Below are 21,556 nucleotides of genomic sequence, written 5' to 3'. Positions count from 1 at the left end.
GGGAGATTTTGAACTTTTATTACTTTCAATAATAAACCAAAATCCATCAGTATAAGTAAGATCGTAATTATCCAAAAGTTCAGTAATATCCATAATTACAATTTATTTGAAATCATAAAACTACATATAAGCTCTAATAAAAACCTCCCAAGATTAACCCCGCTCCGGCTCTACGCCTCACCAGTCCCACCTGCAACATCATTTGCTCACGTATACCACGTATACGATCATCGCTACACACAAGCAGATAGGGTGAGCTAACAAAATAAACATATATATATATATATACACAATACATTTATATATACATACATATATATATATATATATATATATATATCACACAATCACATCAAAGGAATTCCATCCTTTGATTCCATACCACATGGTCACAACCATGTTAACCGTGTTCTACGTCTTCTAGTGACTACCCCAAGATGTCTTGCTCCCATACCTATCGGCCACAACCGATAGAGCACGTACGGGAAACCATGTTATGGATCACACACCGTAACACCAGGTGAAGTTCCTAAATACGAACATAGTTCGTAACGTCCCAAGACTACCAAACTCGTCAGCTAATTACTGAGGAGCGCAATCCATCTGGACCCATCTGTACTGGCCGCAACCAGCATACTCACACCGACAACACTCGCAAACCCGAGCTCAACTCAAGGGTTCCTCGTGTTCATCTGCCATCCCGAGCTCAACTCGAGGGATGTCATTCTGAGCCACACTCGAGGAATGCCACGTGCTTAACCCCTATCCCGAGCTCAACTTAAGGGATACGTTATGAGCCATAACTCAAGGAACACAAGCAAGCCAACCTTTAAGAAATCACTAAAGCTTTGTAGATCACGCACATCAAGAATATGAACACCAATACTACTGCAGTAAAATTGTCTAGCGGGGGACATGTACCACCAAACGCTATCGGTTCAGACCACCTGGAGGGTATGATGAGTTCGAACCTTTGCTCTTATTAATTATTTAAATTTTGGGAATTAATATTATTTTTGCACTTAAGAAGTGATTTTAGTTGCATCATATATTATTGGATATTCTTAAGTTTAATAATGCAACTATAATTTAATTTAGGTCCTTAAGAATGTAAATAGTGAATATTTTAAGTAATAAAATAAGTCCCAAAATCAAAATTTTGGAGAGGAATAATTCAGGAGCTAAATGCACCCCCAATTTCATGTTTACATCCTCCCTTCTGCAATTGGACTATCTATTTTCTAAAAAGGGATATTTCTAGAGCTAACTTCACATCTAGTTTTCATGTGTACACCCCCTTCTGCAATTGTGCTATCTATTTTTGAAAAGGGATATTTCTGGAGCCAACTACACCTCTAGTTTTCATGTTTACACCCCCTTCTATAATTGGACTTTCTAACTCTGTTCTGATGTGATCCCAACAAGGCTTATAGCTTGGGTCAACACCTAAGCTCAAATCATGCTTAAGGTCCAATACATGGCCCACATGCACCTTCAAGCCCAAGCCCATCAAGAGGCCCAATAACAAGGAGCATGCTCAAAAAGATCCAATTAGGCTTCATTCAAGATGGCCCAAACCCACATGGGCTTCTCACACTTTTCACATGGGCCAAAGAAGATGTGAAGATTTGAAGAGGTGTCTCGAAGAGCAATAAAATAGCAATAAGATTAGCCCATTGTTTAGGCCTTATTTTCTAGAATAATAAGTCAAACAATAAGTAGTTGAATTGATAAAATTGGGCTTGACTAAGCCCAATAGGAGATTTGGCCATGAGCTATCAAAAGAGCCAAGGTGGACTAAGTGGAAGTCAACACTTCTTCCTATACCTCATGGATCCAAAGCATCCAAGGGTTAGGAATGCTTCCTCCTTTTCCAAGGCATCATCCAATGGCCAAGATCAAGCCTCCTTCTCCAAGCTTGATCTAAGGGCCAAGATCAAGGTCCACTCCATCCAATGGCTCTCCTTTCTCATGTGTAAATGGCTTCATATAAAAGCCAAAATTTCACTCATTTGTAGACACTCTTGAAATTTTATGCAATAGATGCAACTTGAGTTGAGAGCACTCCTTCCTCTATTGCCTTTGAGAGTCATCACTTTCTAGGGATTTCCTCTCTCTACCTCTAGCCACCTTCCTTAGGCTAGCATAGATTAGGAAATCCTATCACCTCTTTCACCTTCCATTGCTTGTAAGTGCCTTCCAACTTGCCTCCATTCCTTCATCCATTTCCGCTACCCATGGAGCTCTTCATGCACCTTTGGAGCTCCACCATGTTCTACACCCCTTCTTTTTACTAATTTGCACCCCTAATATCACTTAAACTCCACTCCACCATATTACGCCACATGGCAATCCTCCACTTACTAAAGTAACTAATTAAAACATGTCACGTCCTCAATCCTCCACTCCCTAAAATAACCAATCATAGAGTGACACATCATCACCTTCTCTCCTTCACACAACAAAAATCATAACCCTAATTTTTTCCTCCTCTCTCCCTCACCAAGCCACAACCGCCGCGTACAACTCCTACTGTCACTGCACCGCCGTTGTCGACTTTCTCCTCAGTGACTACAACTCACCGGGACAATCTCTTTTCCATCGCACCACCGTCGAGGTCAATCTGCAGCAGCACCAAATGACCTCCATCACTTCTTCTTCACGCCTCCTTCTTCCTCAATCATCCCGCAGCCGGACCTCCATCGTTGCTTCTCTCGAGCTCGGACGGCTTCATGTTCCGCACCCACAACTTGTTGGAAGGGACTCATAACTACCAGCAGTCCCGTACCAACGTGCACCACCACACACTCACATGAAACCTGCATCCATGCTGTCGGAAAACCACAATTTTAGCACTTATCACGACCTGCAACAGCCACGCTACACCACTACGACTCGCCTCTTCCAGTCGCGCCACCACCTTTGCCTCATCACACTGCCATTGACGTTGCGCCATGCTTGACCCATCAGGGCAGCGCCATCATGAGCTCGCGTATGCAACAACCGTTGTTCTTCACCATCACCACAACAGCACGAGTTCCGCTTCACGCTCACGCTGCTATCATCGCTTGCACCTCGTTATTTATGTCGCGCAGCTAACTTCATTGCCTATAGCAATCAAGTCAAACCTCTGATCTACAGCCATGACCACCACCATTATCACTGCAATACATACCTCGCAACGTCTGCAACGCAATAATAGCAATCGCGACGCCAAATGTGTCCTCCATCGGAGAACCAATGGCTCCAATCGGAATCTGTGAAACGCACCTTGCGACAACCCTCACGGCAGCCAAACCCTAATTGGGGAAAAAGTATTCTGACTTGAAAGAGAGACTGCTTTGACGCGTGGTAGTCTCTCACTAGACAATCAAAGAGTCAACACTGGTCAACCAATCAAATTTGGGCAAGAGCGGTCAACATTTCTCAAATAGGCTATTTTACACTCAATTTTGTAAGTGGTTCCTCTACAGGTACCCTAAATGGCCTAGAAAAGGAAAGAATCGTCTGGCAGTAGTTCATCGCCAACCAGACCATTTCTGGGAATTTCCAAAAATTCTAATTTAAGGAAATAAAATCTCAATCATAATCATACTAAATTTAGCATGCCAATCAGACTTAAATATAAAATTAAATATAAAATTAACGAGTACAACTACTATATTTAGCATGCCAATCAAACCTAAAATAAAATTAACACGTAAAGCTCCCCTAACATGGAGTTCACCAAGGTTCGAACCCATACCCTGCCAATTATCAAATCAATGCACAACCATTCAACCAATTCATGTTTTGTGTTAATTTATATAATTCTATGATTATATTATCACTCAACATGATCAAGCATATTATTAAAACCATAATAATTAAAAAATACACAAATGACAAACATAAGACTCGAACCCAAGTCCTCTCACACAATTAAGTACTCTCAATCATTTGAGCTAATACTTTTCTACATCACATTAATCAATAATTAATGCCTTAAAGGCTCTCACTGCCCGTATTTATTAATATGTACTTAATTAATTAAATTTAGAGGATCTTACATTCCCCCTATCTTAAAAGTTTTCATCCTCGAAATTAGGACTTACCAAGAAACAGGTGAGGATAAGACTTCCTCATGAGATCCTCTGTCTCCCAAGTCATCTCCTATGTTGCCTCATTCTAGAGAACCTTCACAGTCTGGATCTCCTTCCCTTTGAGTTGTTTGAATTGAGAATCCAGAATTCACACTGGTCCAACATCAACTGTCAGGTCCTCGCGCACCTAAACACCGTGCTCCTCCAACACATGAGTATGATCCGCAATGTACTTCCTTAGTTGTGATACATGGAAGACATTGTGCAGATTTGTCAAGTGAGGTGGCAAAGCAATCTTGTACGCTGCCGGTCCAATCCTCCTCGTGATCTGGTACGAATTGATGAATCGCATGGTAATACCATTAACAAGTTGTATTATCGTAAACCAACAACCAAAGAAGATGAGTTAGTCATTTACAGTGCTGCTAAGTTATCCAATGATGAAGACATTATTGGAATAATTTTATGTAGGCCAAAATTTCCAACTAACACCATTATAGAACTATTTGTGACCTTCTTAAGGTCACCGAATGAAATACTCCGTCTATTACAAAGGACATCTAAATCTTCTTCAGCAGATGTCAACCATATAGAACGTACATGGATGATATTTTATTTCGGTGGACATTTTAAGTGGGTGAATATAGTGGAGTGCCCTTATAGACATAGTCTAATGTTCAAATCAGAAGCAGTTGTGTACATGACCATCTCCCACAACTGCATATTCGTTCACCTATTGGATAAGATCTCACATGGAATTGGGTGTGGAGATCATAAACAAATTATTGAAATTAGCTACCGACATGCGGTTAAAGTAGTTAACAATTTTTTGTTTCATGACATAGTTGAAATCAAATGTAATAGTGATATAGTCCAAATGATTCAACGGTTGAAGGATGTTTAACGTATACGCAGAGATGTGATACGTCCCCTAACTTCCCATGACATAGAACTATTCATTTAGACACGGGACATATGTCCACCAACACCAGCCGAATTCTACAAAGATATCAAATCATGGTTGTATAAGAATGCTAGGGGCAGGTTATCATTTAGAAGCAGATTGGATTACCTTTAACTAGTTATTTATTATGTTATTTGAAAAATCATGAGTGTGCCCATATAAAATGAGTTTGATGAGCTAAGAAAAATATAAGGATAATCAAAAAATTCATAAAATGTTTGTTTTTCAGAGTGAATTATTTACATTTATTCATCTGGCATAATTAATGCATGACAACCATCACTTAGAAAGGTTTCATTATTGAACCTTTTATTTTGATGTCCCTAGATTCGTTCAACTTATGCTTGTAACTCAATGCACCAATACATTGGTGGACTCTAAAGGACCCCAAACGTCATTATGGAAGTTATTAATTTCCTCAATCGTTTCGTTCGACACCCTCAACTGCCACCTATGACAACTTAACGCTTTCAAATGTTTGAACTCATTCAATGGTCTTAAATTTGCCTATTTAATGTCTTTCGTGTGCCATTTGTGGTATTGCACTGATTAGGCATATTGTCACTCTTTGCATCACTATCTAATATTATTTTCACATTACTTTTGGACCCACATTTGTGTTTAAAAATGGCAGCCACTAGAAGCAGCAACACCACCAATATCTCATGGACATTCAACATTATTCACGTGGCCTATGTGGTAAGTATATTTGTGGACCTAAATCCAACATAACGTTCTTTTTCCATGTACTGATTGGTTTATGCATCAACTTTGTATTCCAAATTGCCATGACTGCTCATTTTCTATTATAACGTAGAATATTGCATATATTGATCATGGGTGGATGGACATTAGGAGAGATTTTCACATTGTAAGGGACTATCATGTTCAGTTTCGATATTTAGGAAACAACCTTTTTAAAATCACCGTCATTGCTGGGACATGTAGTGAACTAAACATGCAGAAGTATTTGCGTTATGGTACCTCTGAGTTCAATGACAACATCTTTTGTGTGACGTTGACCAAATATCAAAGTCGAGACTCTCATTTCGTATATGTTATTTTCATGAATTCCATTTTATTTAATAAAAATGTTTCATTAATAAAGTTACTGACCATTTTTTGGTATTTTATGTGAACCAGGACCTTAACACCAAATTCGCAAACTTGATAAGAAACAAGCATATAAACAAGGTGGTTCTCAGTGGGCCGAACAGTTCTGTGATATGCAAACTTCTGATTTCAATCCACAAAGATTAGGAAGGGATGGAAGGAATTTTGCAATCAACATTCTTTGAAAGAAGGCAATTTGTGTTGTTTCAGGTGGATCACGATGAAGCTGGTGATTTCATAACAATCTTTGTCAACAAATGCTTATGTGACGCGTAACTATGTTATTGTAACCTACACTTAAGTGTTGTTAGTTATGTTATTTAAGTTTTATGTTAAATTAGTATTTCATTTCTTTGCTGAATAAGGTGTGTGTTTGTCCATCTCATTATGTTTAGGTTCGAGTTGATGGAATATGGCATTACAATTGATGCTACGTTATAAACAATTTCCCCTTCATTTGACTAATTTCTCATTACTTAACTGTGATTTCCAATTATACATTGTGATAAACAATTTCCATAATGATAATATATTGACAATTTCCTAAAAAATAAGTGGACTGTATAAATTGTAAATACTAATAACCTTAACAGTGTTTCATTGCATACGTATTTGTCTTTTTTTGATGTATTTGTTTTACCAAGAGTCCTGTACATGCACTTAATGATATAGAAAGTAACAACCAAGCACAATTAATTATTTTCTAAACTTAGTGATCCATGTAATGGGTAACATAACTAGCAGGACCTTGAGAAAGATAACAACATAAAAAAACCCATAAATTGAGTCACTAAAATATCTATATTTTTTTGAGAGAAAGTGTCTTTTTCATGAACATATTTCGAACACCTATCACTGGACAATCTAAAAACTCAGTTTAATATAATTAGTTATACACCATTGGTTTTGGCCAATGACAATGCTAAGGTAGGATTAACATTACCTTAACATTATATCGAAAAATTTGTTTACGAAGCTAACTGTATTCTTATGCAAACATAAGTGACTTTTCATGCAAATTTTTAGAACACATATCACTGGACAAATGAAAATCAAAATTTCAAAAACAAGTTCATAACTTTTTTGTTTGCCCTCAATGCCAATTACAATGCAAAGGTGAGACTAACATTAAGTTAAAAAATACCCATAAATTGAGTGACTAACATTAAGGTATTTGTATTCTTTTGCAAATATAAATGTCTTTTTCATAAACAAATTAGAATTTTTATAATTTTTTTAAAAAAATTTATATTTGAATTTATAAAGTTTTTATTTTTACAACAACTCTAACATTTATCTATAAATGATAGATATATAAATATTTCAAACAAAATTTAAATAAATATCAGTGCAAAATATACATTTAAATAAACTAAATTTTGTTAAAAATATCAAATATAATAAAATATCATTGTCAAATTTATATGAAATTAAATTTGATACAAAAATGGAATTGATTTAGTTTTAAAAAAATTGGGACCAAATTGAGACAAAATAACAAATACAAAGACTACATTGAGATTTTTTTCCCATCCAATAATGACACATGGCACTGCCACTGCCACATCATATTGTCTCTGCCACGTGGCATAATGTCATATTGACATGTGACAATTTTAATTTTTTTTAAAAAAATTATAAAAAAATGTTAAAATTAAAAAAAATTAAAAAAAATTAAAAAAATAAAAAAAAATAAAAAAAAAACACATGCTGACACGTGACACATAATTAACATCGTTATTGTACAACTAACGTAAAGAAACTGATTGCAACGAATTTTCCAAAATAAGGATTCAATTGAGTCAAATAAAAATGGGGGACCTACTTGAGATTTCGCTACAAAAATGGGGACCTCTTGAATGATTTAACCTGAAAAAAAAAACATAAATGGAGTGACTAAGCTAGCTTTCTTCATGTGCAAAAATAAGTGTCTTTTTGAATCACAGATTTAGGACATGTATCACATGACAATCATAAATCAAAGTTTAAAATAAATCTTAACCAACCTTTGGTTTGCCCTCAATGCCAATGACAATGGAAAGTTGGGATTAACATTAACTTAAAACATTACCCATAAATTGATCACCCAACCTATCTGCATTTCTGTCAAAGAATATTTGTCTCTTTTATGGACAGATTTCAGACAAATATCACTCCTCAATTAAAAATCAAAGTTCCAATTCCAAATAATTGTAGCTCAACCTTTACTTTACCATGAATGCCAATGACAATGCAAATGTGGGATTGATTTTATATTAAACAAAGTACACATAAACTGAGTTACTATGCCATATGTATTTCTGTGCACATATAAGTGTCTTTTTCATCCATAGATTGCTAACAACAAATACATTAACTACATTCATGAATTGGATAAAAAATGGAGAAAAAAATACACTTGATTGTAACTATACATAACTGCCTATTTGTGCATCACATTTCTCAAAAAGCATCATGTTACATTCTACACATGATATGGCCACATGCATAACCTTAGTCTCTAAAACAGTGGACTCACAGACACAAGGAAACATATGAAAAAGTCATAATCATATTTTTGATGTTGAAACAAAAAACACTGATTATATCACTAATCTTACAGTAGTGTATTCAGGCATAGCTTTGCCATCACATTTGGTAACACCGTCCCACATCTCTATAAATTTCATAACAAGGACACCACAATCATGGTTACAAATGAAATAACCAAAACAAATACATATAAAACATAGTACAATATATTCAAACTTTCTTAAGGTATGCTATATTGCAATGATGAAACAAATAACATATATAAACTTAGAAATTAAGTTAAATTGGAGTGTCCATAGTTCGTACTTCAAATGATGGCTTGTTGTTCGAATCACAATTTAATAACATCGAAAAAAACAATTTCATGTTATGGGTCTGCAAAATAACTTTAACATCTTATGGGGAAATACTTTAGAAAATTAATAATGTAATAAACATGTACTACTTCTACTTACAATATAGTTGTCTATCTTGATGCGGTTCTTTCTATTATGTCCAAGGGAATCAAAGACAAAAAATTTCATTATCTTATAGTTGACAGAATAACACCACTAGTGATCATCATGGACAATTGGAACAAACAACCACAAAACACATACCACATTTTGAGACATAAATAAAAATATGGACCGCCTTTTACTTCAACCAAGAATGTAACTATACAATAATAATAAATATTTTATAAAATCAGCAGTAGGGATCTTTTGCATGCCAACGAACTTGCTACAAAAAAACATATTGTAGTCGCTTAATTTTTAAACACGTCTGTTCGCAATTCTCTTATTATTGTCATTAGAAAGAAAGTCTGCATGGACAAAGCACTTTGGTAATTTTAATTTATTTTTATGAATAAATCAAGTTCGACTAAATGTCATCATTATACCGTGTACATGAGATCCATTGAGATTCTTTCCAACCGTTGATGCAACTTCCTTTCATTATACATCATAATATTTGTTGCAAACATTACAACCTACAACAACACTTGACTCCACAATGAAATTCTTCTACATTATAAATGAATTATTGACATCAATAGCTAATTTAGGTAATTACCATGTTGCATAAGTGACCCATTGGTTGAAAACCTATACAGTCGTGGCTCGTTAATATTTGACCTTTTATATTATAAAAGACCCTACAAAATCAAATATAATACTTTTAATAATTTCACAAAAGTCAATAAAGCTTATAAAGAGTAAAAGAAATTCAATACCAATAAAGACAATCCACATTATTCAACGTCGTGTACAACTTCATCGCATACACACCCACTGAATTACATTGCGCTTCAATGGGTTCAGTTGTTGGTACTGTTCCAACAAACTCAGCAGTCCCGTAAGAAGATCCATCATAATTAACAGTGCCATCATTGAATGATGTTTTATGGTCAAATGGAGTAAAATCTTGTTTAACTTGTTCCTTATTAACTGCCTTCTCTCCACTGGCTTGAGAAACCTTACTCATGTCAATATCGTCATGAAGTTTATCTCCATTATCCTTTGTTACCTCATCAAAACCTGAAGCCTTTCCACCACTTCCTTCAAAAATATCAGCCTTATCATCACCGACATTATGGTTTTCTTGCGACAATGATTTACCACGTAACAATACTTCGTTCTGCAACATCTTCAGCTGCTTCTTCATGGCAATTATTTCCATTTTATTCATTTTTACTTTCTTCTGCAAGCATCCTCAAAATTAGATTCGCTAGTATCATCGTCATCTTCATTGATTGCTTCAGCGTCAATATTGAGGGCGACACGAATAATTGGATTTGATTTATCATCATTCATTAATGCCTAATCCCAAATAATCTACAAAATATTTAAAAAAAGAAAAATCAGCATAGTCATTGATGTAAACATAATGAAAATAATTAAATAAATGTGTGAACCAGCTAAGGTTATGTTATGTTGATTTTTTTGCTTGCAATCGACCAAATGTGCACGACTTAGTCCATTAACAAAAAATATGTGAACTAAACTTCCCAATTGTAGTTCATCAAAGTATCAATATTGTCTAATATCCTAAATGACATGTTACACACACATTTTGAATTTCTTGGAAAGTATAGTACACCAAATACATACAACTGACAAACATTGTCAACATCATCCTACTCAGTACCTATTGTACACCTAATCAATTTAGTAATATCTTTAATTGTTATACTTTCACCACTAAAAAGTGAACAACACAACCACACCCATAAGCATCAAATTCAACCTCTTCCCCTACTACACTCAAACCCAAGCTCATACATACATCACCCACACCAAAGGGGACAAGACACTGTCATATATGAAAAGATTGTTCACATGAATCACATCGCCGAAGCATTTGTTGCAGTAATGGACTGTAGATATTTAAAGACCTCTCCAACTCCAAACACCACTTGAACAGTGTCACTCTAATTCGTGAATGGTGTGCATCCGTCAACAAATTATTCATTTCAACAATGTATTTTGTATCGAAAAAATTAATTAGTCGTACCTTACAACCAAATCAACAAAAGAAATTGTATTATGAAATGTGCATGTTATCATTTCTAATATTTCCATAAATCAATCAATTAAACACACTCACCCGTTAATCTTCTATTGCTTTTTCTATTCTACCCTTTCCACCCATGCTTCATGAACCACCTATTACGTACCATAAGCCTACAATGTCAAACCATGAACAAACTAGTCCATGCATATAACCATCACTTCATAAATTTAGGACTATAAACATACTCCATCATAATAAATATTCTTTCCAATGGGCGAAATATTTACTACTAAAAACAATCAACTCAAACTCAAACACCATCAACTCATCACAATCGCAAAGGATACAATAATGACCAATCCAATGAACAATGACTTTTTCTAGGACAACCAAAACAATATAAAATGTTCAAAAAATTATTCAATCAAATACATAACAACCACAACACATGATTGAAAGCCATAACAGAAAAAATTAACTCGCCTAAACTCATAAGATTCCCCGCTTAACTATGCAGTCACTAACAACACTAAAGACAACACCACAGCAAAACTGTGTGTGGTACTTCCCAACAACCCTGTTGAATCAAAGTCCTGGTTTCAAATGCTATGTCTGGGTAAGCCGTCAAAGACGACGCTCATCACAATAGCACACCAAAATAATTCGACAACTAAAAAAATTTAAAAATTTAAAATGCTACGTCATTTAGAACTTACCTGCTTCCACTGGGTAACCCCCACTAACGACAATGAAGACAATACCACCAATGCAAAATAGTTGCAGATTGTTTAGCATAACCCTAATCAAAATAAAAATCAAACCTTTGAAGTGGTAAGAAATAACAAAACACAATGCCACCACAATCAAGGTTGCCAAAATACCTTTGTTATTGGAAACAAATGTTTACGCCCTAATCTGCGACTCTATTTCGGACCTTCAAAGCAGTAGAAAAATTTTGGTTTCGTTTGGTGGTGGTAAATTGGATTATGAGACGAAGAACAATAGAGCACATAGATAAGAAGAATGACGAAAATTGTGCTTTTGGGTGGACTATTAATTTGATTTCACAATCCACCTACTTCTTTAACACGCTCAAATGAACTTGCCACGTAATAGCAGTTAAGAGAAATTAAAAATTAAAATAACCTCTGCCCAAATCAGAGCCACGTAGGCGGGTAAGAATAAAAGATAGAAGGTCATTCTATCATTATCCAAATTCAATAATCCTATGATTTTGATTAAATATTTAGTTCAACAAAGTATAAAATCTTAATTCAAGTCTAATAAATGTTATCTGAAAAAAAAGTAGATTATGCAAAAGAAAAAAATGTAAATGTCATCGAACAAACAATAAAAGCACCAAGCTGATTTTCTACTTGTCATAAGCACCAAGCAGATTTTCTACTTCTAATAAGTGATGATAAGGGCAAACAAACTTTTGTTGAGGCAAGGTGGTTTTATAAGGAGGAATGAATAAAGGTTATGGATAGTTTTAACGTTTTATGCGTAATCGAATAATCAAAATAAAAGTATAAAGAAGGGATTACACACAAAAAATTATCCTGGTTCACACCACACACCGAGACTATGTCCAATCTCTTAAGCAACTTACTTAAGATATTTCACTAATCAAAACTCTTGATTGGAACGAGTATCACCCTCTCTAGGTTAACACGAGTAACAACCTCTCTAGGTATCATGAGTATCAACCTCTCTATGTATTATGAGTATCAACCTCTCCATTTATCACGAGTATAAACCTCTTCTTGTATCCTTCTCAAACTCCCCTTGAGATTTATAACTCTCAAATTAAGATAGCATAACCAAAGCTCGCAAGTGATGGCCTTCCTCCAAGCAATATTGGATTCAATGTGAGAAATGGATGGAGCATGGTGTAGAAGCTTGAAAATATGAAAGGATTAGTGGTTTCGTTCAACTATGGAGAGTTTCCTAGAGAGAGGTGAAGCCAACTCCTAAGGAAGGAAACAAGATTGGTATAGAAGAGGAGACTAATCTACAAAGAACTTCAAGAAAAGTGAAAGGAAATTTCTATAATAGTTCATTACTAATCTCAGAGTTATTTTACAATAGGTGAAGGCCTTTATTTATAGGCCAAGAAGGGTCATGCTTCTAGTGTGACATGCCAAGCTGGCAAGGTCATGTTTCTCACAAGGATAGGCGCACCAAGCATTCCCTTGGAAAGCAAGCTTCGCGTTTAGGGTTGCTTGAGGCCCAAGCTAGCCCATGCAAACCATAATTCACATCACACACAAAGCCCGTCCTTCTAAGACCAAAACTAAACTACTAGGCATAAAACTCAAAACAAGGCCCAAATACAAATCCTATACTATTTGGCCCAAAATACAAGGCCCAAAGGAAACCTATTCTACTTATTTATAGTAAACATTTTTCCCAAAAAAGAAACCAAGATCTTGGTCATGGCTCTTGTGGTTGGTCCCTTGGCTAGGGGTTTACCATCATCTCCTCCCTCTTGAGAAAGATTTGAAAAAGGTCATTGACATTAAAAGTAGCATTCACTTCATACTCAAAGGGCATATCTAGCCTATATGCATTATTATTCACTCTTTGAAGGACTTGGAAGGGACCATCTCCTTAGGAATTGAGTTTGGAATTCCTCCACTTTGGAAAAATCAAGTCATACCCAATCCCCTTCCTAAAAAATGACTTTTCTCTTCCCCTTGTTATTATGCCTAATGTATTTCTCTGTTTGTTGTTGTATTTGGTGTTTTAACCTCTCATGTAGTTTCTTCACATAAATATGACCTAGCTACCCCTTCCTTATGAATAAATTCACTAGGATTGGGTAGAGGTATCATGTTTAAAGGTGTAAGAAGATTAAATCCATACACAAGTTCAAATGGAGAGACTTTTGTACTCTTATAAACTATCCTATTATATGCAAACTTAATGTGGGAAAAGTACTCATCCAAAGATTTGTGATTTCCCTTTAGGATTTTCCCTTAACATTGTGCTTAGATATATATTGGCTACTTTTATTTGCAATAAGTTTGAGGGTAACAAGAAGTTGAAAATTTGAGCTTAGTTCCAAGCCTTCACCAATGAGTTTTCCAAAAATGGCTTAGGAACTTAGAACTTCTATCAGACACTATCTTTTAAGGTGCATCTACTCTTCATTAACATCATGTCAAATTCATTTTCCCCTAACTCAAAAAATCATGCATATAACAATGTTTTTAATATGACGATTAATTAAAACTATCACTTTTCGCAGTATAATACGTTAGTTTGATAACTACCATAATGTACATGTATAATATGACGTTTCTAACCACCATCTTTTACATTGTCATATTATTATTTAAAATTGTGTCATTTTGAGCCACTTTATATAAAACATTATTTTTATAATTTTATGAAATCATTTCCTGTCCACTTTTGTCTCGGTACCCCTTTTTTTTGTAAAACTTTGTTCCCTCTCTTTTCTATTTCATTTTCCCACTCAACAGTTTAATATTTCCTTAACTAAGATTAACTTTCCAAAGTAACTGACACCCAAATTACTCAAACCTCAAATCACTTCATTCTCACAACGTTCACTCAAACTTTCTCCTTCATTTCACCTCTTCATTTCACCTCTTTCTCCATTCTCCTTCCTTCTCGATCTGTGTTTGCACCTCCATTTGCGCCTCAGTCCATGATTGCCCTCGTTCGCATATACATTAGCGCCTTCATTTGCTCGATTGGGTTCTTCAACCTCGTTCGGAAGGAGAAAGGTTCGATTGGGTCCTGTAACCACTTCTTTTCTATTTCTGGTATGACATTCATCAAATTAGTGTTGCCTTTCTGAATTTACTCTTGCCTATTTTTGATTTGAGTGGCCAATTGTACGATTAGGGTTTTCTCTTTGAGTGGACAACGCCAGTTCGACATCGAAGGGCGAGGAACTCGCACCCGTTGTCTCCCCCACACTGAAGCTCGAAATCGATAGGCAAGTTTACAGGCCCGGTGATCCTGTCGTTGTGACCATCCAGATCTCCAATCCCACAAATGGGTGCTCGTTTCTAATGGAAAGACTCGGTTTTGAGATCATGGGCATCGAGAAATTGGACACTTAGTGGTTCGCAACGCAGAAGCCTATGTCTAGCACAAGACATAGGAGAGGTATGTTGTTACAGCAACAACACTCAAATTGGAGTTTTAGTTCTTTTAGTTGTTGTTTTGTTTAATTTGTTAACTACAAGATGAAAATTTATAGTTTCTATTGTATCATTATTATTATGATGGTAAAATAAGTTTTGTTCTACCAAAATATCTTGAATTGGATTTGATTTTGGGTTGTGCTGGATTAATCCATGAATTGATTTCATAATAGCACATCTGCAGCATTCTGGATCATCTTTGCACTGTCATTTTTCTGCTGTAAAACTCTATATCAGTTTTTGTCTACAGTAACTGCATCTGCCTTAGTTCTTTCAGCATATTTTGTTCCTATCCTCATTGCATGATACATTTCATTACATCTGAAATATTTCTGCTTTTGTATTCTACTATTGAAATATTCTGATGTACTAATGTCATGCATCAGTTCATAATGGCACATCTGCAGCATTCTAGATCATCTTTGCATCGTCATTTTCTATTGTAAAATTCTGCATCAGTTTTTGTCTGCAGTAATTGCATCTACTTGAGTTCTTTCAGCATATTCTTTCCCTTTCCTCATTGCATGATGCATTTGCATTACATATGAAATATTTCTTCTTTGGTATTCTACTATTGTAATATTCTGATGTACTGATGTCATGCACTAGTTCATAATGGCACATGTGTAGAATTCTAGATCATTTTTGCTTCATCTTTTTTTTGTTGTTGTAAAACTCTAAATCATTTTTTGTCTGCAGTAACTTTCCTTCATGTTCTGAAACAGATCTTGGTTGTACTGTAATAGATTATTTCACTAAGTTGACTTGAAATGTTGCCATTTTGTTTCAAGTTTACTTTCATTAATTGGCAACAACATTCAGTTTTCCTAACTGCATTTTAGTCACGTTCAATGGTGTATAAGCTTTGAAATTTCATCCACAATTTATCTTGATACAAGTTTTGAATTCTAATATGAATTGAATTTTGTTTGACGCTACTAAATTGCATTGTTTTTCTACTATCACATATTGGTTTTATTGGCACCATTTAGGTTTCATGCAAGTTCTCCTTTTAAGCTCATTTTGCATCCAGTTTTAGCATGTTCATGGTCTCTAATAATTCCTCAAATGTGCATAACATCTAGAGTTGCATACAATCTACATCTGTATTCATATTGCATTGGGATATGTTTCATTCCATTTTGAGTTTGGTCCATCAAACCATTCTAGATTCGACTAATCCTCCCTCCTATTAGGTCCCATGCATTGCATTCATTCTTGTCTTAATTTAGTTTCATCATGCATTTAGTTTCTCTTATGTACTATGATTTTAACATTCATTCTTGATGTTTCTTTGTATTGTAAGATTGTGGTGCTCATATGAGCCTCTAAGCTTGTGCCACATAGTTAAGGGATCAGGGGCATTTAGCACCCACTGTGACCATTCAAATGTTTGAGAGAACTCTATTCTCTGCATGAAATTCTAGCTATTTTTTTCTAGTAGAAAGCTTTCCATGAAAAAGGTTTTTCCCAGCTTTGGTGTAATTGTTAATGTTGTGCTGGAAATAGAATAAATTGAAAACTAAAAATTGATGAATTAAAGTTGAATTATTATTCCTATTTTTATGCGGGAAAAACTTGATGAATTGATGTTGAAAAATCTTGAAACTACATCTGAAATATCTCCAAATGATCCTATTGGTGTGATATTTGGAAAAGAGCATCCAGGTCGGGTTAGAGGACTTTCGTATGGCGCGTGTCCTACTCTTGCTTTTCAGCAATCAACTACAAGAATAAGAGGAATCAACTTTGCTTCACCTAATGCAGCTTCACCACATGACGAAGACAAGTTTGTGAAGATTGAAAATGAACTTGCAACTGCTAAGAACCAAGTGCAAACACTGCTTTCCTATACTGCTTCTAAAGAAGATGTTCCAGAACATGTTGTTGCAATGGCTGCTGGTTTGGTATGTCCATCTATTAATGAGGTATAATTTACATTAGTAAATTACTTAAACTTATTGGATGGATCTCATAATTTATTTCAATTTCACTTACTCATATATACTATATTATTTCTTCATTACAGGCACCAGATATTGGAAGTGGTGTGCCATCTCCACATGAATTACTAGGATCAAGTGGTGGAAGCAAAACACCTTAGACTTAGGACTTTTAATGTTGTCTTTTTTTCTTATATGCTTGAATATTTTGGTAATCTTAATGTTGTCTTCTTTTCTTCTTTCTTTCTTTCCAAATGCTTGAATTGGTACTTCGGTGTAGTTATGTTATATTGACAATGAAACAATTTAGTTTATCAATTTCTATTTGATAGTGTTCTAATTTTTTATCGAATTATGAAAGTATAAGAAATATTAAAAATGAATAAATAATTAAATATTAAAATTATGTCACTTGATACACTTGATAATGACGTAATTAATCTTAGAATTAATTATAATTAATTGAACTGGTGACATTTAAAAATGTCATAATATAATGATAATAGTGTCAGTTTAAAGCGTCGTTTTTCACATTATATTTGTTATCCAGTAAAAATATTATGTCAGTTTTAACTAACACTTTTTGTCTCTTTAAACTGCCACTTTATACGTTGTATAAAATGACGGTTGTTGCGGCGGTTCATCTATAACCGCCATATTATACTTTGTGACAGCAAGAATTACGACATTTCAGAAAACCGTCACTCAAGTAAATAATGACAGTTAAAAATGACGTAAATTACAAAAATAAATGTCAGTATTTACATGTTTTTTTGTAGTGGGAACCCTCCTTGGGAACAAGACCTTGTTGTAGACTTGCTGCTAGATTTTTGTCATTAAGCAAAGTAGGTTGTATACTAATTTTTGTCATTCTACTCTTTATTTCTTGATCTAAGAGCATATTCTAAACTAATTATTATCTTTATAAACCATGCATTGAGAATCTTTTAATATAAACATAGCATACTTCAATTTACTAAATTTGTCGTATTGCATAATTTTAGCATTGAGACATACATTCATCCATCCACATTGCATTTTATTTTCTTTTAGGAGAAATGTAACCCAAGAATATTTAACATGGGCCAAATTGAAGAAATCAAGGCCCAATCTTGTAGAGCCCATTGAAGATGTGGATGAGCAATCATTCAAGGAGCCATCCGATGAAGATTGTGAATCAATCAAATTAATTACTCGAAATCAATTTAGCTAAATTAAAGGCCAGCAAAATTTCAAGAATTAAATTTAATATATTTTGTGGATAATTCAAAGTAGGAAAAAACTGAATTACTCCAATCAATTTTATTAATTCAAAGATTCGAATGCAAGAATTAAATACAATATTTCGTGGATCATTCAACTTAGGAAAAAGCTAAATTGTTCCGATCAATTTTATTTCATTGTAATTAATTATAGGATTTGTTTGTGTAATAATACTCTTGGCCAGTCCTTTATAAGTATAGATCTGGAAACAAAGCACAATGTATATCAGGTTAGGACAAAAAACATACCTTCTTTCTCCCTTATTTTCTTATAATTTTGAATTCTATTATTCGAGTCAAATAACAAGGAGTTTGTACAATTTTTCGGTTAGTTCTCTTATTAATATATTTTGTATTTTCTATTTAATCTTCTAGTTTTATATTATCCAAATTACTTTATTCATTCATGATCTAATTTCTTTTAGCTTTTTGTTTAGCCATTTTATTTAAACACAGTGCTTGATTTCATTTTTATTTTTTTTACTTCTTTTCACAATTGCATCCATAATTTTTTTTATTCGATCACAATTTTTCATATTCAATCATACATCACTTTTATACCCAAGTCATTCACTACCACCTTTAATACAGTGCAATTCATTCTGGAATTGACATCTAATTTTTTTTTCCTTTCTATTTATTTAATATTACAATCAGTTTTTTTTAACATTTTCAACGCTAGTTCCGTGTGCATTTCATTTTTCTAATCATTGGATTTTCATAAATTTTCAACTTATTTTCAATTTATATTTATTTCATTTTTTTATTTATTTTACTTTTACGCGTTCATTCAAATGCTTATAGGCATATTCATCTTTTTATGATTCTTGGTTTAAATTTAATTCAATATTTTAGAGCTTAATATTTTCATCAATTTTGTAGATTCATTCAATTTCTCGCACTCATTACAAAGTGATGCATTTTCATTTTAAATTGTTTCAAGCACTCACGTTTGCTTTATTTTAATAAATTCTAGTTATATAAATTTTCATTATTTTGTTTCAATTTATTTATCACACTTTTATTTTACAATTATAAAAAAAAATCTAGTTGTTTAAATTTTCATTATTTTGTTCCAATTTATTTTAGCACTCTTTTTTTTTTAATTATTAATCTATTTCAAACAACCCCTTTTCTTTACTATTTTTTTTAAAGAGAATGATGTTTAATAATGGATACATTCCTACAATTGTGTCATTTTGAGATTCAATATGGGTTAGCTATAATACATTAAGTTTAGTTAACTTATTAAATTTTCATCAATATTTTGTGCGACGAAAATATTGTCAAGAAATGGTACCATTATCGGGGACACAATTATATTGTGTTACATTGCTTAATATTACTTTCTTTTTCTCTTTACTTTTTTCTTTTTTTTTTCATTTGCTTCTTTAACATTAACTTTTTGTGTTTAAAAAAGAAGAAAAAAATCAAAAAATAATATATATATATATATATATATATATATATATATATAAAGAAAAACTAAAAAAAAAAGGTATTTATAATATAATGTTTTGTAGTGTGACAGTGCATGTATAAGAGGGTTCTAGGAAAGACTTGGTACTTAAGTCTGTCCATTATTGACCCACTTCTCTTTCCTGGGAACCTACCTAGTGAACTTGTTCACGGCCTACCATTATTGGATGGTGCATGACCAAATCTTGGAAGGTGAACTATAGTTGTACGATCCTGAAATTGAGAACACCTTGAGGAGACTAAGAAGATCGCAAAAGAGGAGGAGAATAGCAAGTAGGTAACCTAACGTGATCTAGGATTATATACCAAGTTCCTTTTCTACTGCACAAATATCAAAGATTGCTACTAACCAAGAAAGAACTTTGAAGGAACTCACTGGACAAGATATATGTTAACAATCGATTTGTATCCAACTCCTCAAGTAGAAGAAGGAGCTATGGGATTTGAACTGAAGTCTGCATTTATTCATCTCCTACCTAAGTTCCATGGATCGTCAAGCGAAGATCCCAACAAACGTTTGAGGGAGTTCCATGTAGTATGCTCCATGGTGAAGCCAATTGGTGTTGCAGAAGACTACGCTAAAGTGAAGGCCTTTCCTTTCTCCATATGTGACACAACGAAGGATTGGTTGTACCTCTACTTGACACCTATCACTACTTAGGCATATTTGAAAGAAGATTCTTAGAGAAATTCTTCCCAACATCAAGGAAAGAAATTAGTGGAATTCGCCAACTACAATAGGAGTCTTTATATGAATACTAGGAGAGATTCAACAAACTATGTGCCACTTGCCCAAATTATCAAATCAATGAGCAGTTATTGATACAATACTTATATGAAGGATTGATGCCTATTGAGAGAAACATGATTGATGCAGTAAACATGGGTGCTTTAATAGATAAGATAAGACACTTACAACTACTTAGGTCTTAATTTCCAACATGGCAGAGAATTCTTAACAATTGAACAATGCTCAAATGTCTATTAGGAAGGTCCATGCAATAAAACCAAGCCCTACAACAGAAATTGACAATAAGATGTTGGAGAACAAACTAGTCGAAGTGACATCATTGGTAGAACAATTAGCTATGAACCAACACACATCATCCCACTGATGCATGCCTTCCACCTCAAGAGATACCAAACTCTCCAATGGAAATGGTGGTCAGCATGTATCCTAAATAACAATAGTTTAAGTCATCAAAGTCACATAAGCCATATGATCTATACTTGGCTACATATAACCTTGGTTGGAGAAACCATCCAAATATGAGATATGATCCACCACCAAATCCACCACAAAGGCCTCTATATCAACACATTAACCAATAAGTATCAACCTCCCCCAATGAGACAACAGACAAATTAATACCATATGCCAATATAGCAACGACCATCAAGCACTACACATCATCAACAGATACAGGGTAACTCTAGTTCAACCATGGAAGAACTAATGAAACAACTCACACACCATTAATGACATGCACACTGAATTAGGCAA

General features: G+C 34.2%; 1 protein-coding gene across 1 annotated transcript; it reads left to right on the top strand.

The window, feature by feature from the left end:
* Nucleotides 1–16,957: 16,957 nt before the first annotated feature.
* LOC146884620 (uncharacterized) lies at nucleotides 16,958–17,472 on the top strand. Its single transcript, XM_085675943.1, has 2 exons — nucleotides 16,958–17,296; nucleotides 17,398–17,472. The coding sequence occupies exons 1-2, from the start codon at nucleotides 16,958–16,960 to the stop codon at nucleotides 17,470–17,472; spliced, it is 414 nt and encodes a 137-aa protein (XP_085532069.1).
* The last annotated feature ends 4,084 nt before the right edge of the window (nucleotides 17,473–21,556 follow it).

Source organism: Vigna unguiculata, chromosome 7 (assembly GCF_037176805.1).
Source record: "Vigna unguiculata cultivar grain cowpea cultivar isolate G323 ecotype 2 chromosome 7, ASM3717680v1, whole genome shotgun sequence".
In the NCBI taxonomy this organism is placed as follows: domain Eukaryota; kingdom Viridiplantae; phylum Streptophyta; class Magnoliopsida; order Fabales; family Fabaceae; genus Vigna; species Vigna unguiculata.
Note: the sequence above shows the minus strand (reverse complement) of the source record. Positions and strands in the feature narration are given on the sequence as shown.

Coding starts and splice junctions, on each gene's coding strand:
- LOC146884620 (XM_085675943.1), top strand. CDS start 16,958: ATGTTGAAAAATCTTGAAACTACATCTGAAATATCTCCAAATGATCCT. Junction 17,297..17,397: donor TATGTCCATCTATTAATGAG/GTATAATTTACA, acceptor TCTTCATTACAG/GCACCAGATATTGGAAGTGG.